The sequence below is a fragment of the Chrysemys picta genome, chromosome 4 (assembly GCF_011386835.1).
Source record: "Chrysemys picta bellii isolate R12L10 chromosome 4, ASM1138683v2, whole genome shotgun sequence".
NCBI lineage: Eukaryota > Metazoa > Chordata > Testudines > Emydidae > Chrysemys > Chrysemys picta.
In genome coordinates, this window is record NC_088794.1 from 93181443 (window position 1) to 93199380 (window position 17938).

General features: G+C 42.0%; 1 protein-coding gene across 1 annotated transcript in view; it reads left to right on the forward strand.

The window, feature by feature from the left end:
- The first annotated feature begins 1067 nt into the window (after positions 1 to 1067).
- The window catches only part of LOC101934642 (cytosolic phospholipase A2 epsilon-like), a 52362-nt gene continuing 35491 nt past the window's right edge, over positions 1068 to 17938 (forward strand). The window contains exons 1-3 of the mRNA XM_024106612.3: positions 1068 to 1217; positions 2172 to 2258; positions 12237 to 12309. Coding sequence (XP_023962380.3) covers positions 1122 to 1217; positions 2172 to 2258; positions 12237 to 12309 — 256 coding nt within the window. The 5' untranslated portion in view covers positions 1068 to 1121. The remainder of the gene's footprint in view (positions 1218 to 2171; positions 2259 to 12236; positions 12310 to 17938) is intronic.

The following is a 17938-nucleotide window of genomic DNA, read 5'->3' on the forward strand; positions in this document are numbered from 1 at the left end:
GTCTGGCCTATTTAATTGCCCCTGTGCTAGGGCTGCAACCAGGGTTTTTGTGTGATCTTAGCTGTGATGGATGTGGCACTCAACCTGTATGCTTCATTTACTTATGTAGGGCCAGGTTTTTAAAGGTATTTGGGCACCTACTGGGATTTTCAAAAGCTCTTAGATACCCAGCTCCCAGTGATTTTAACACAGTGGACAGGCTAGCCAGCTCATCAGGGTTTCAGTGTTTATGTTGCTATGTGCACTGACATTCTACTGGACTGAAATTGGGTTTGGAAAAAAAGCAAAAAACCCTTTTGTATTGATCTTTCTGAAATGTTTCCTAGGCTCTCAACCTGCCAGGGACTCCAGATGCCCATCTTGTGGGATGCTGAGAAGCCAGGAGCCTGCAAGTCCAAGGAACGTGTCTTCACGAGTATGTCTACACAGCAAGTGGCAGCCTGCAGCAATGAGTCTCAGTGCCTTGGTCCATAGACTTGGGCTTGCAGGGCTTGCACTATGATGGTAAAAATAGTTGCATAGACTCATGCTTGGGCTCAGGCTTGGGCTGGAGCTGGGGCTCGGAAGTCCAGCCCCTCCTTAGGCTTCCGAACCTGAGCTCCAGCCCGAGCTGCTACGTTTGCATCTCTATTTTTAAGAGCCCAAGCCCGAGTCTGAATCTTTCAACCCAGACGCTGGGATTTGCTGCTGCAGGCTGCCACTTGCTGCAGGAGATGTATCCCCCCAAGGTCCCAGTTCCATTGGCAGCCCACCAAGTGGGCTGCAGAGAAGACAGCTCAGATTGCAGGAAACCAGGTAGATTTCCCTCCAAAACCTGCATGATTTCTGTCCAAATTTTACTGAAAACGAAATGTTTCTGCAGAACATTTCAATTTTGACAATTCAGCATTTTACAATTTAAAAAATGCCATTGGAAAATTTCCTACCGGCTCTACTGCCCAATACAGCTGCAAAATAAATCTCCCCAGTTTACAGTCATCCAGTGCATTCAATCACACTCTATAGTAGTGGGAGGAGGCTGGGAGGAGCCATCTTTCCTTGCAGAAATGAGATGGGTGGAGCTCTAAGTCCATGTATAAAACAACTTCTCACTGACGCCTGCCAGTGTAAAGACTGCAAACATGTTTCAGGAGCCACTGCCAGCTCATGTGCCAGTAGTACCACATGACTTGCTTGCAACAGAGACCAAAATGGCATCATGTGCCAGTTCACCTCAGGTAAGAAAGCCCTACCACCAAATTTGTTTAAGGTTTCAATTCAGATGTGTACAGCACAAAGCAGGTAATACGAGTCCTGCTTTATTATAGTATTTATGTACCAGCTGCTGTGCATGATTCTTTCCCGACGGGAAGCACGACAGTATGTCCCAGCCAGAAGAGTGAAATCCTGGCTTCACTGAAATCAATGGCAACATTTACATTGACTTCAATGCAGCTAAGATTTCATCCTTGATGTCTAAATGAGACATAGTAGCAGGCGATAGGGAAAGAAAAGGAAGGGAAACAAAAGAAGAGAGAGAGATTAGGAATTTGGATCATCTGTGTTGTCTTGTTTTGCATTTTTCATATTTTTTATTTTTATTTTAAATATAAGTAGAGGAAGATAGGTTTCAGAGTAGCAGCCGTGTTAGTCTGTATCCGCAAAAAGAACAGGAGTACTTGTGGCACCTTAGAGACTAACAAATTTATTAGAGCATAAGCTTTTGTGGACTACAGCATCCGAAGAAGTGGGCTGTAGTCCACGAAAGCTTATGCTCTAATAATTTTGTTAGTCTCTAAGGTGCCACAAGTACTCCTGTTCTTTTAGAGGAAGTAGGAAGCACAGAACTGAGATTTGAGATAGAAAAGCAAAACTTTTTTACAGGGTTAGTCTATAGGAGGCAGGTTTGCTGCTGCTTTGATGTCCCACAGCTGAGAGGAGTCTTCCTCCATTGTTTCATAGAAAAGGGTGGCACTTACATGGGGTTTCGTACCCATCTTGCACCCCAGTTCTGCCAATTAAAGCATGTGTGTGCAAAATGACCTGGTAGTAGGGACACCAGTGTGAGTATTGAAACATAGTAGGTCATAATGAACAGCCATTCTAATTTGAGGGTTCAGCATGGGTTACTGCAATGATGAACTCATGATAAAGCTTGACAATGTTTTTATTTTTCCCCCTTCTCTTTTCAGGATCTAAACATTAAAACAAATCCTTTGGGAAATGTCAAAACTGAGCATGGGAGTCACTGTGCAGCGCAGGGGAATACTGAATTTAAGGTACTGTCAATTAGAGGATTTCAAAACCAAGCTCGTGTAGCTGGAGGGAGGAAAGGTTGGGACCTAATGGCATATCAATTTAAAGTGACAACTAGTGATAGCAGCAGTTCAAGTTTTGTGAGTGAAACTCCCTTGGGTTTAGCATTTGAACCGTCTTATTTAATTTTGGGAATTTCAAAATTGCTCTCTGTATTTCTCTTTGCATTTGATTTGATTAGGGTGACCAGATAGCAAATGTGAAAAATGGGGACAATGGGTGGGGGGGTAATAGGAGTCTATATAAGAAAAAGACCCAAAAATCGGGACTGTCTGTATAAAATCGGGACATCTGGTCACCCTAGATTTCATGCACGGAAAATGTCCCTTCTCTTGTTATCTTCATTACTTATAAAAGATGGAATTTCGTCTCTAAAATATTTCTTGTTACTGACTCTGAGTCACATTAAACAGTGGTGTAAGTAGACGCCACCCCATCAGCTTCAATAGAGTCGCCTCTGACCATGTGTATTACTTTCATGACATGGTGGTTAAAGGTCTTTTGGGTGCTTAAACCCTGATTTCCAGGATATTTGCTCACCCTCAGCTCTTCTGGAAGGAAAACCAGCATAACAAAGGGCTTCAGAGGGAGGAAGGAATTTTGGATACATCAGTATTGCTTCCAGGGCCAGCTCTAACTTTTTTGCCGCCCCAGGCAAAAAAGAAGAGCGCCGCCCTGCCGTACCGCCCCCCTGTGAGCGCTGCCGAAATTCCCGCCCCCCCAGCACCATGCCACCCGAAGCCCCACCACCCTCCAAGCGCCACGCTGCCCGAAGCCCCCGCCCTCCCTCCGAGTGCCGCACTGCGCCAGCCTCCTCCCCCCCAAGACCCCGCCGCCCGAGCACCACGCCGCCCGAAGCCCCCACCCCCCCGAGCATCACGCCGCCCGAAGCCACGCCCCCCCGAGCACCACGCTGCCCGAAGCCCCCGCCCCCTTCCGAGCACTGCGCCGCCCGAAGCCCCGCCCCGCCTCCGAGCGCCTCGCCGCTGAATAAAAAATAAATAAATAAATAAAAAATCAAGCGCCGCCCTGCCCCAAGGTGCCGCCCCAAGCACATGCTTGGTCGGCTGGTGCCTGGAGCCAGCCCTGATTGCTTCTGGGATTCCTAGGAAGTCAGTGATGGATCCATTTTTGTACTTATTAGATGTCAGTGGCATTGGTGAGAGTTCTGCTGGGGTCCGATTCCCAGGGTGAGGAGACATACCCACACTATCTCTGATTGAGCTAGTGCGCTAAAAATAGAGTGTAGTTGTTGCAGCACAAGTGGCAGGCAGGACTAGCTGGCCCGAGTACATGTCTAGCATCTTGGACAGATATGTACTTGGGGCAGCTAGCCCGTTCCACTGCAGCTACACTCTGTTTTCAGCACGTGAGCTTCGTCAGAGCTAGCTCCGGTATGTCTCCTCAAGCAGGGAATCACACCCCCAGCTGAAAGTGTAGACATACCCTCTATTAGACTGTTTGCTCTCTGTCTGTGCAGTAATCAGCTGTAGTCAGTTCAAAACTGAATAAGGGGGGATATAAATGAAGATCTAATTTAGGTTCAGCAATGGTATCCAAAATAGAACACAACTGAGGACCCTAGAAATCTAGAGACATTTGTTTCCACATTCTATGCAGTTAAAAAGTCTGAGAAAATCTGTGCTGTTAAATATTGCAATACAGCTATTATACTAGAGAGCTATTTGAATAATAACAAAACCCTGATTTGTGACTGGAAATATCAGTTTGGTTTCTTGTGAATCACGTTATTCATTATGTGGATGGTCAGCTGATATTAATGAAAATATTTATGAATTCTGGACGTTTCACAAATGATTATCTGAAAAATTACGCTGGAATTTCGTTATTCTACTGTTTAAAAAATTGGAGACATCCAATTGTGGAGCAGAAATAATGCCATTTGACTTTGATAACCAATCATGCAACACAACTAATGAATACTCAGAGCAAATTGATAATTTCACTGAACAATTTTAGCCTATATGTATGCTTATAAACAATGAACACGCACACACGTCTGGATTTGTTTGCATATAACTCCTGAATCAAAAAAGGGTACTGAATTCATCACAAATAGTTTGACCAGCTGTAATAACCATATGGTTTGTTCAAAATGACATCAATCAATTACAACAATTTGAAAGTATGCTTAAGGCACAAATTTTTACCAGGGTATTTGCAAGTGTAATGCAAAGGATAAATATAAGGGTAATTAACCACTGGAACAAATTACCAAAGGATGTGGTGGATCTGCCATCACTTGATATCTTTAAATCAAGATGGAATGTCTTTCTAAAACATATGCTATAGTTCAGCATCATGTTATTGGGCATGACTGGGAACCCCAAAGTGAAATTCTATAGAATGCAATGGAGAAGGTCAAACTAAACCTTCTCCATAGCAGATCTAAATTAGATTAAAATAATTTAGCATTAAATTGATGATACCCCAAAATTTGAAAGCATGGACTGTGATGGTTACCCAGAGCCTCTGGCAACACAAGCACGGCCTTCCAAGCCTCCGCAGGCCCTGCTTGCTCTTAACAGGTTAACAATAGGCATACTCCGGTGCTCAGAGTGTCTCCCTGGAGTGCCCAGCACCAGATCCATTGGACACTCACCGAATTCCCAGATCCTCTGTTCCCACTGCAGTTTACCAGTACTCTGCAGCTTACCAGTACGCTGAAGAACACAGCTCTGCATAACACGACACCTAGATTTGTTCATAAAGAAAGCAAATATAAGTTTATTTAACAAAGACAGTCAAATAATAGCAAATAAAATGTTAGAAACAAAGGGTTACATATAAAATAAAATCATGAGATGCATATCCGAACCTGAACTTAACTAACAAGACATTGTCATGTCATATAGAGCCAAAGCTCACCCAAAATCTGTCCAGTGTATTACAGTCAGGCTGTGACCTTCTGTTCACGAGACTCGCATGCTGTCTTCTTGACTCCTCAGTGGAAAGATACAGAGTTTATCTCTCTGTCTCTACAGTGATAGTCCAAAAAGCCATTGTCTTGCTTGCAAACAGGATGACCACCTACTGCTTGTGTTTTCCTGTCTAGGAGCTCTGCTGAGGACTTTGCAATCACTTGATTAGCATTTGGCTCAGTCTGTACTTAGGCACTCATTGTGAGTAAACAATCCTCAATTCACATGTAGGCAGATTGATAGATAAACATCTTCTGTCTGAAATAAACCTGTTCTCACTGTTTGGTGGCCAGCCCCAAGCCACAGACCTTAAGAACATAATTTTCAGTACATATACGTAACTCATTACATATTATCCATACACACATACCAGAACCAGGGGCTCCTTGTAACACTTATGCACCCCAGGTCCTCTGCCAGTTGGCACCAAGAGATTGCTGGGTCACATGGACATTTGCAGTTAAGGTATCCAAAATATCCTAACTCTGTCCTTCTAGAGATCCCTTCTACTATCTTTCCTTCTTTGCATCTGGAGTATTATAAATGTGCACTACAAAACATAGTTTTATGATTAGTTTTGTGAATTAGTTTCTCTGGGTATGTCTACACTATGAACTAGGGATGTGATTCCCAGCTCATGTAGACATATTTGTGCTAGCTCTCATCTAAGCTGTTGTGCTAAAAGTAGTAGCGTAGCTACATAGCACAGGCAGTGGCATGGGCTAATTGCTCTGAATATGTACCACAGAGTTTAGGTGGGTTTGTACTTGGGGCAGCTAGCTTGTGCCACTGATGCCGGTGCCTATGCTACTGCGGCCAAACTAATATTTTTAGTGCTGTAGTTGAGATGAGTGCTTGCTCGAGTATATGTAGGTGAGCTGGGAATCTCACACCTAAATCATAGTGCAGACATAGCCTCTTATACACAGGCCATGCCTACATGAGAAGGGTGCATTGGTTCTACCTAAGCAGATATAACAACATTCACATAGCCTTTTGTTTAAATTAAGCCTTAACTTAAACTGATGCCACTTTCTTATGTAGACAAGCTTTAAACATGATGCTTTGTCACCGTACTAAGCTTTTTGTGTAAATGCTGTAATCTCATAATCTGAATTTAGATGGTTTGTATATGTTAGCTCTGTGTATCATGTCACTTGGATAATTGACTGGCAAAGGGAATATCATGATGCCAAGGCATAGAGTGCCCTTAGATCCTTACATGATCAGGCACTAATGAAGGGTGGGGAAGTATTGCATTCAATATACTTCTTCGCCCGACGAGGAATTTGTAAAGTTTTCTTAAAAAATCCAGTGAAGTATATGAGGACTTACAACCGAATGCAGCTGCTTGCCTGTTACACAGAATCAGTTGTATGGAAGCATATTAGATCATATTCCAGGACCAACACAGGTTTCCTATTTGCTTCTGGGCACAATTCAAGGTGCTGATTTTGATCTTTAATGAAGAAGTATATTATTTGGGTCCTGACCATTCCTTTCCCCATATGCTACAATAACAATTAAGGTCAGCAGTGGCATTCAGGCTAACAGTCCCTAGATTTAAACAGTTGAAGACTTGTGGCAAGACTTTCATAATGGAGGGTCCTTTACTAAGGAGTTTCCTTCCCCATTTGTACAATAAAACTCTAGTCCAGGGGTCGGCAACCTTTCAGAAGTGGTGTGCCGAGTCTTTATTTATTCACTCTAATTTAAGGTTTCGCGTGCCAGTAATATATTTTAATGTTTTTAGAAGATCTCTTTCTATAAGTCTATAATATATAACTAAATTATTGTTGTATGTAAAGTAAATAAGGTTTTAAAAATGTTTAAGAAGCTTCATTTAAAATTAAATTAAAATGCAGAGCCCACCGGACCGGTGGCCAGGACCCAGGCAGTGTGAGTGCCACTGAAAATCAGCTCGCGTGCCGCCTTCGGCACCCATGCCATAGGTTGCCTACCCCGCTCTAGTCTGTTGACATTTAGCACATTGTGCAAAGCCCTTCTTTTCGCTCAGTTATTTTGCACAGGGAAGAGGGTTTTGGTTTTCATTTGGGGGACTGTCCTATTCTTTTTGCTAAAAATAATAGATTTAAAATAGTTTTCATTAGATTTTGTGCATAGTGCATTTAATAGCCTACATTTCAAATGGACTTGTACCCAGTTAGATTGCATAATGTTTGCATGCAAATTCTAACATGTGAATATATGTACTTAGCTGTCAGATTGGCTTTAGTACACACAATGTTTCTTGCATCTACATTATGCAGGGTTATGTGCTTGTGCATGCTATTTTGCAGGCATTCAAATGAAGATGGCTTGACAATTAGTAGTAAATTGCTCAAAGAATAAATGTTTCTGTTTTATCTCAAGTGAAATTTAAGTTTGATGGCAAGGTAATTAAAGTATTGTACGTCACTTCCTTGTTCATTCCACTTTAGAATTATGTTTGGGACCCTCCAAATTTTGACTGCATCATTAAAGCCTATATATATATAAAAAGTTCTTCTATTTGTTACCAATAAGTGAAGCATGATATAATTGTAGTGTTAATGATGTGTTATGCAGATTAGAATGGACCTGAAATTGCTTTTCTTTGAGTTGACATAGGCAAAGTAGCAGAATTCAAATATTTTATCATATGTATAATATATAATTGGTATTAATAAAATATAATATGTATGAACCATCTTATATTTTTATGAAACTAGATCAAAAATATTGCATTATAAGTGTCATACTGATTGTTTAAGCCATTTTCCCCTTCTGTTGACTAACTTAAGGTAATAACAGGTTTCAGAGTAGCAGCCGTGTTAGTCTGTATCCGCAAAAAGAACAGGAGTACGTGCATCCGAAGAAGTGGGCTGTAGTCCACAAAAGCTTATGCTCTAATAAATTTGTTAGTCTCTAAGGTGCCACAAGTACTCCTGTTCTTTTTAAGGTAATAAGTTAATATAAAAATAACATTTTACACTTCTATATTGCTTTTCATCCAAGGATCTTAAAATACTTTATAAACATTGGGCCAGTCAGTCCTTACTCAAGCAAAACTTCCATTTGCTTGAGTAAGTATGACTGAATTTGCTCCATTAACTAGCTAATCCTTGCACAAACTCTGAGTTCTTTTGAGATTAATCGTTGTATTAATTACAGTATGCTTATTTACATCTTATTGAGTAATTTGTTACTGCCTTCTATTTGTTTATAATTATTTTGGCAGCCTTAGGACACATGTTTTAGTATGTAGTAGGACATCTGTATGCAAGGAGGAGTGGGAAGATTTGGAACACGCATGAAAGAAGAACAGATTTGATGTAACAAAGTCTATTTGTCGTCTTAACTCACTAGTGGGATAATTTTTTTTAAACAAAATTTGGCAACCATGTGGATTCATGACATTCTTTACAGCATTTAAAATGTATTGAAGAGTATTCATATATTTTGAAAAACAAACCAAATCGAGGTTTATAAACTGGTATATTGAAACCCCATACGTAACTATTATTTTTTAATCTGTGGAGTTCCTGAGCTCATGCGACGCAGTTAAACAGTTGTCCTTCCAAGTACACTGTAAGGTTCATCTATTTATTTGCTCAAGTATGCGTTTGGTGTGGACTTAAGTTGGGAGGTCTGCAAATGATGGGGTATGGATGCACAAGAGGATGACTGCCTATTATTGTTGCTAGTCATAATCATTGTAGTATTTTTATTTACATTAAGGAGCCCAGAGGCTGTTGCATTGTGAACATAATAAATTTCTCCATAAATAAAATGTAAAGGCCTTAAATGGCCTAGTCATTAGTGTCAATTTGAAATAAAAATATCACATTTGTGGGGTTAGCCAGAGTATCAGTTTGATGCATTAGAAGACTGTTTTGAGAAATTTGGAAATTTGACTAGGCTCTTTCAATTAATGGACACATTGGGTGAAGTTCTTCTAGCCTTTCTTCATCTGAAACTCTCTCGACATCTACTCTGCCTGTATATTTGCCAACATTCTAGGTAGTATGTGAAGTATTGTAGGAGACAAAGATGGCTGCTTCTGTCTGAGCTGAAATCAGCTCATAAAAATAATTATGGTCTAGGACAGAGGATCTCAAACTTCAGCAACCCGAGGACCCCCATTCTGATTTAAAATTTTTTGCAGACCCCCAAACCCTCCCGTTCAGCCCCAAGCCCTTTCCTCACTCTACTCCTCCCCCAAGTCCCCACCCCTTCCCCACCTCTTCCCGCCCCCTCTCCACCCATATCCCTCCTCTTCCATGTCTCTTTCTGCCCCCTCCCCAGGTGTGCTCCATCCCTGCTCCTCCCCCTCCCTCCCAACGCCTCCTGCACGCTGCAGAACAGCTGTTCCCCAGCGTGCAGGAGGCAGTGGGAGGGAGGTGGAGGAATTGATCAGTGGGGTCCGTGGACCCCCTGGAGTACCCTCCCAGACCCCCAGGGATCCGTGGACCCCAGTTTGAGAAATGCTGGTCTAGGATTTGGATGTATATGCTCACTGTTGGAGGAAAGGTTCCTAGGAGTATGAGGAAACTGCAGCATCTGTGTGTGGGCCTTATCACCAAGTGTCTTGGTCATAGGAAATACTGAATTGTTTACGGGCTCTGTCAGAGTAGCATTTTGCCAGGATGACTTGACTATATGCAGCATATGCAAATACACCATCAGGAAACATCTTATTTTAGAAAAAAGACTATGGCTGGGATTTTCAAAGGAGCTTAAGGGAGCTGGGCACCATAACCCCACTGATTTCAATAGGATTGATGCACCTAACTCCTCTAGCCATAAAGTCTCCTGAAGATACTCAAGTGGATTTCTGGGTCTTTGTCTTTGATGGAATTAGGCATTTGAGGTATATGGTGACTACAAATTGCTCTCTCCTCATAGAAAGAAGGATAGGAGACAAAGGGAAACTTTGAGGTTTTGAAGACCAGGAATAGTTCCCAACAAAAGAAAACTCTCAATTAGCTTTTTAGGAGTTTGGGATTTACTTGTTAGTGGTAGTGCGTTGGGAGGAGACTTCAAATCACATAGGGATGCTGCAAACACCCTATTAAGCTAGAAAAGTTTTTATGGTGAGGGTTTCAGAGCACCGAAGGCCATATTATGAGCAACATTGTTACCTTCCTTCTTATTTTCTTATTGTTTTTTGTCCTTTTAATGACTAAAGCCTGAAAACAGAGTGCATGGACTACTGGGTTTTCTGCTGTAGTGCAACTGGTGGAGCCTACGGCCCAGATTCTCAGGGTATTTCTGCACTGGAGTCGGAGATGTAATTTCCAGCTTGTGTAGACTTACCCATGTTAGCTCTGATAGAGATAGCATGCTAAAAATAGAAGTGTAACCAAGAAAGGGATAGATAATAGAACAGAAAATATGATATTGCCTCTGTATAAATCCATGGTATGCCCACATCTTGAATACTGTGTGCAGATGTGGTCACCCCATCTCAAAAATATATATATTGGAATTGGAAAAGGTTCAGAAAAGGGCAACAAAAATTATTAGGGGTATGGAACGGCTTCCGTATGAGGAGAGACTTATAAGACTGGGACTTTTCATCTTGGAAAAGAGACGGCTAAGGGGAGATATGATTGAGGTCTATAAAATCATGACTGGTATAGAGAAAGTAGATAAGGAAGTGTTGTTTACTACTTCTCATAACACAAGAACTAGGGGACACCAAATGAAATGAATAGGCAGCAGGTTTAAAACAAATAAAAGGAAGTATTTCTTCACACAATGCACAGTCAACCTGTGGAACTCTTTGCCAGAGGATGTTGTGAAGGCCAAGAACATAACAGGGTTCAAAAAAGAACTAGATAAGTTCATGGAGGATAGATCCCTCAATGGCTATTAGTCAGGATGGGCAGAAAGGGTGTCCCTAGCCTCTGTTTGCCAGAAGCTGGGAATGAGCGACAGGGTATGGATCACTTGATGATTACCTGTTCTGTTCATTCCTTCTGGGGCACCTGGCATTGGCCACTGTCGGAAGACAGGATACTGGGCTAGATGGATCCTTGGTCTGACCCAGTAGGGCCGTTCTTATGGCAGCACAAGCAGTGGGATGGGCTAGCCATTCCAAGTACATACATAGGATTTCAGAGGGATTGTACTGGGGCAGCTACCCCATTCCTCAGCTTGTGCCATTGCGGTTAACACTTCTATTTTTAGTGTGGTAGCTTGATGAAAACGAGTTCTGCTTGAGCTAGAACTTACATCTCTGTGTTGACATAATTGTTATGTTAAACAGGGTTAAACTTACTGGTTTTATTTGAGTTTCATTTTGATATTCTGGTTTTGTTTGAACGTAAAATTCACACAGAATCTCAAGCAGCACAAACCCATATGACTCAGAACTGAAGGAAAGATTCTCACAAACTTCTGTACACTCACCGGTGAGTTTAGCTCAAGTCTACAATGCACTTACAACAAATTACTTCAAAGCAATAAATGCACCGTGGTGGGTAGCACAAGGGAGGTATCAAAGTACCTAATTTGAGGTTAGAAGCAACCTGGGCACCATGGAGTAAGTTTTGCCCCCTAGAAGGCTCCAACACACTAAAAAGAGCTTTGCTGAGAATACCTGCCACTTTCCTGACTCCTGCATCTGAGAAGACCAAACCCTGTGTACTGCAACTGTTAGCAGCGGGCTCCATAGAATTAAAATTGTGCTATTTGTTTAAAAAAAAAAAAACTGCAATTTTTCCTTCTTTCCCCTAAAAACTCATTGAAAAAACCTAAACTCACAAGTATGCCCTGAATTTTTCAGAAAAAGACAGTTGCATTTCGTTAACAATAAATACATAAAGGAATAAATTCATGATTCGTGATGATGATCCCTGATTTTGTGAATCTCTACATATCAGTCTAGAAAATGATTGATAAAATGTTCAGCAAAAATATGTTAATTGTCATACAATACTTGATGAGGTTCTTCATTTGTTAGGTATCGTGCTTTTAAATTTAACCTTTCTTTCATATATCATTCTTCTACAGATGGAATTATCTCCTTGTTACTTGCTGGCTGTAAGAATAATACGAATGAGAAATCTCCGTCGGGCAGATACACGTGAGTGTCTCTACTCTTCCTAGAAATTGTTCCTACTTCTGAAAGTAATCAGTGCACAACTGAACACTGCAAACACCATAAGTCAAAAAAAGGAAGTAATTGATATTACTAGGGTATACATAAACAGCTACAGTATCGCAGTATAGTTGATTATCAGAACATGACCTGAGAACTAGTATTTATGTTATTGTGCAAGTATAACTAATCAAATGACCTTCCATTTGTAGCAAGAAAGACAACATATTGTTCAAAACAAATTAAGAAGTGTCACAAGGTGTATTGTTTACCAGGAATGAAAAGGTACTAGTTTTTCTTTTACATAGATATCAATATCATAAACCACGTGTTTCTGAAATAATCCAGCATCTCATATAAATAAAACATGATGGGCCAAATGCATCTTTGTTATTATATCATTGAAATAAATCAAGCTACACCCAGGTTAAGATTGCTCTGATTGGTTTTAAAGACAAATGTTTCTGTAATGTCTTCTACTGACAGGGCAGTTTCTAGAGTGCATTGAGATAGTAGTCCATGCATTTTGGACAAGCTTAGTTTTAAAAAAGCAGTATTTTCATGCCCACCTGGCAACCTGTTTTTCTCCAATACACTTAAGAGAATCATCTTGACCTGTGAGTTTAGATGCACTTCAGTCCACGAAAGCTTATGCTCTAATAAATGTGTTAGTCTCTAAGGTGCCACAAGTACTCCTGTTCTTCTTTTTGCGGATACAGACTAACACGGCTGCTACTCTGAAACCTTCATAAAGTTTGCTAAGATGCTTACTTCCTTTGGGGCTTATTTACTTTGAGATCTAATGAGACAGCTCTTTCCTTGTATTATAAACATTTTTTTTTTTAAAAATGCATTCGACTCTTAGGTCAAAATAAGACAGCCATATAAAACATAAAGGGCCTGGTCCAATGTCTATTAAAATCAATGGGGGCCTTTCCATTCACTCCATTTGGGCATTGGATCAAGCTCAAAGTTTGCTTTGGCAACAGTTTATTACAGCTGACCACCTCAAGCTCGTGATCAATAACTTGCTACTACTATCCCCCCATACATACATGAAATAGCAGGCCAAATCCTCAGCTACCCCAAGCTGCCGCACCTGGCTATCTCCCCTGATTCTGGGGCTGCCCAAAGGTATCTAATGTTATGTCTACACTAGAGACCTTACACCTTACCGTGTGGCCACTCTGTGCCGACGGGAGAGACCTCTCCTGTTGACATAATTAAGCCACCCCACCCAGCAACGGTAGCTATGTTGGTGGGAGAAGCTCTCCCACTGACATAGCGCTGTGCACACTGCTACTTATGCTGGCGAAACTTATGTTGCTCAGTGGGGTGTCTTTTTCACACCCCTGAGAGACATGAGTTTTGTTGACATAAGTGGTAGTGTAGACATAGCCTAAATTAAGCTGGCTGCAGGGGTCCCATAAGAACAATTACACCAGGTCAGGTTTCGACAGAGCACTGTGCACTCTGACCCTCCCCCTCCCATCCTGACCATGCCCCTGACCTGCTTCTGTGTCCCTGAGGTGCCTCTTCTAAAGAGTGGTGAGGGAGCACATGCTGTAGCGCTGCATACTCTGGCTTTATGCCCAGAGCCCTTGGCTGTCTCTTCGGCGAAGCTTTCAGGCCACTTTGTGCTGAGCAGAGCTGGAGTTGAAGATATGCCTATGCAGTCTCTTTCTTCCAAAGGTCTATACTTTTTAATCACATGTTTTCTCTCTTGGCTTCACGCCTACGTGTGGTTTGTGCTCGGAATCTGAACACTCCCATATACTTTACCCTTCTTGGGTGTGCTTAGCTCTCTGGTTCTTCAAACTAAACCTTGCAATATCTATCTGCAATGTCTCTGATGCTGTACATGGGCATAGGGTTGAATTCAGAGGTGTATCTGAGGGAGTCCAGTGGGAATCGAAATTGGTGTTATTTGCACTTTTTTCAGGCCCCTCAATATGCATGTTATAGCAGTGTGGGCTCCCGTAGACTAAGTAGTTCTTGTTTACTTAGACTGTCTCATCATCATACCCACTTACCTGTATGTAACTTGTGCTCCTGCCCTGCCACATTACTTTTGAATTTGGCCCACTGAGTCAGAGTATGAATTGTATAACTCTCACACAGGTGGGGCTAGAAGAGAGGTATGTAGGAAAAAGAAACTAATACGAGAGTGTGAGTGCAAGCAGATCACCTCTGATTTAACTGGCATCTTACACCTTCCTCCATTTCCTTGACTACTTAAATCAATTTAAATTCCCTCTATGCTCTCTTACGCACTGGTAAGTGCGTGAAGTAGTTACAAGAGACTCACATTTTCAAAAATAGGCACTGAGTTTGGTGCCTAGCTTGAGACATGTTTGGCCTGATTTTCAGAGGTGCTGAGTACCTGCAGCTCCAGAGATAAGGGGTGCTTCAGCAGCTCTGAAAATCAGGCCTAAGGTGGACACTAAAAAATGGAGATACCCCAAATCAACGGCCTCTTTTGAAAATTTAGGCTCAGGAAGTCTGTAAGTGTAAGGCAGTCTAGCTTACATCACTTTCCACATCACCTCTGCTCTTTGCATCTGTATTTGCAGTATGTTTTACTTGATGATAGCAGAAGGCAACTCTATTTTTTCCTCAGTTTTTACCTCTCTGATCTTGATTCTGATCCATTTACATTAAATGAATAACGAAGTTCTTTCTAAAACTATTACCTCCAATGCTAATGTTAATATTATTATTGGATAGCAATGGCTGCTGACTCAAAGGTGAATTCTCTTTATTTTCAAATGCTTATCTAGCAATCTCATAATGGGGCAGCTATATATTACTATATGTAATGAAACAAGTACTATGTACATGGCATCTTTTAAAAATTCATGTGGAACAAAGAGTGATGGAATGTGATATGAAACAGGGAGGCGAAAAGACCTTGCCTCTTGCATTCAGGAAATGAGGTCTAAATTTGTCTCTTATCTATATCTGGGAAACTATTTTAAAATATAGATGGTCTGTAAGCAGAACCTTCTTTTTGAATCAGTGCAGCTATGCTAGCATAGATAAAAGGATGTAGGGGGTATGAACCTGTTTACAGTGTTTTGATTACAAACACTGTAAACAGGATGGATGCAAAATGGCATGGTCTTGGGACCCCGTTTGGCTCCCCCACTTCCTCAGCAACTGAAACATTACAGTATATTGCATAGCACAGAAACTACCAGCATACACATAAGTACAGTATAAAAGAATAAAGACAGCATTGCCTGCCAGGCCACACTCAGGAAAAAAATACATGAGCCAGGGTGGAAGAGTGGCTGGGCAGATTATTGTATATTTCAGAGGACTCTCCAGTACATAGCCAACAAATTTAATAAGGCCAATATAACCAGTCTGAAGACACCAAAGAAATACAAAGAGAAACAGCAGAACTAAAATTCATTTGCAAATTTAACACCATTAATCTGGGCTTGAATAGGACTGGGAGTGGCTGGCTCATTACAGAAGCAGCTTTTCCTCTCCTGGAATTGACACCTCCTTATCTATTATTGGGAGTGGACTACATCCACCCTGATTGAATTGGCCCTGTCAGCACTGGTTCTCCACTTGCGAAGTAACTCCCTTCTCTCCATGTGTCAGTATATAATGCCTGCATCTGTAACTTTCATTCTATGCGTCTGAAGAAGTGAGGTTTTTACCCACAAAAGTTTATGCCCAAATAAATCTGTTAGTCTTTAAGGTGCCACCAGACTCCTTGTTGTTTTTGTAGATACAGACTAACACGGCTACCCCCTGATACTTGACACCATGCCAGACACTAAATTTAGCCGTATGGAGTGGAAATCCATCAACCTCAACAAAAAACTTTCACAGATACAGACAGACATCATCTTCCTCTCCAAATGCAAACAGATGGACATCATACCAAATGGACTAAAGGTAAAAAATCCATTGCAATCAACATACTACACTGACTATGGTGAGAGACTGTGCCACACACTCTCAAAGAAACTGAGGAACCACCTGATCAGCATCCTGTACAGCAGACAGGAGAAGATCAAGAATGAGCTCTCAAAACTGGAGACTCTCATACAATACCAACCTTCCACACAAACTTCCACGTGGCTGGACTTTACAAAAATGAGACAAGCCATTTACAATGCACACTTCACTTCTCTACAGAGGAAAAAGGACAGTAAGCTATCTAAACTCCTACCTGCCACCGGGGGCTACAACAATGGTACCCTCAACTCATCTAACAACATTGTCAATCTTTCCAACCACACACTTAGCCCAGCAGAAGAGTCTGTCCTATCTCGGGGACTCTCTTTCTGTCCCATCATCCCCACGAACACGATACAGTTCTGCGGTGATCTGGAAGCCTACTTTCATCATCTCCGACTCAAGGAATATTTTTAACGCACCACTGAACACTGCACTGACCCACAGGAACCCTCCTACCAACACTACAAGAAGAAGAACTCTGCGTGGACTCTTCCTGACGGTCGAAATGACAGACTGGACCTCTGCATAGAGTGCTTCCGCAGATGTGCACAGGCTGAAATTGTGGCTAAACAACATCACTTGTCCCATAACCTCAGCTGTACAGAACGCAATGCCATCCACAGCCTCAGAACAACTCTGACATTATCATCAAAAGGGCTGACAAAGGAGGTGCTGTAGTCATAATGAACAGGTTGGATTATAAACAGGAGGCTGCCAGGCAACTCTCCAAGACCACATTCTACAGGCCACTATCCTCTGATCCCACTGAGGAATACCAAAAGAAACTACACCATCTGCTCAAGAAATTCCCAGCTACAGTACGGGAACAAATCTACATGGACACACCCCCAGAACCCCGAGCAGGGGTATTCTATCTGCTACCCAAGATCCATAAACCCGAAAACCCTGGACGCCCCATCATCTCAGGCATTGGCACTCTTACAGCAGGATTATCTGGCTATTTGGACTCTCTCCTCAGACCCTACGCTACCAGCACTCCCAGCTATCTTCGAGACACCACCGACTTCCTGAGGAAACTACAATGCATTGATGATCTTCCTGAAAACACCATCCTGGCCACCATGGATGTAGAAGCACTTTATACCAATATTCCACATGAGGATGGACTACAAGCTGTCAGGAACAGTATCCCTGATGAGGCCATAGCACGCCTGGTGGCTGAGCTTTGTGACTTTGTCCTCACCCACAACCACTTCAGATTTGGGGACAACTTATACCTTCAAGTCAGTGGCACTGCTATGGGTACCCGCAGGGCCCCACAGTATGCCTACATTTTTATGGCTGACTTTGAACAACGCTTCCTCAGTTCTCGTCCCCTAGTGCCCCTCCTCTACTTGCGCTACATTGATGACATCTTCATCATATGGACCCACGGAAAGGAGGCCCTTGAAGGATTCCACCTGGACTTCAACAATTTCCACCCCACCATCAACCTGAGCCTGGACCAGTCCACACAAGAGATCCACTTCCTGGACACTACAGTGCAAATAAGTGATTGGTCACATAAACACCACCCTATACCGGAAACCTACTGACCGCTATACGTACCTACATGCCTCCAGCTTCCATCCAAGACACATCACACGATCCATTGTCTACAGCCAAGCCCTAA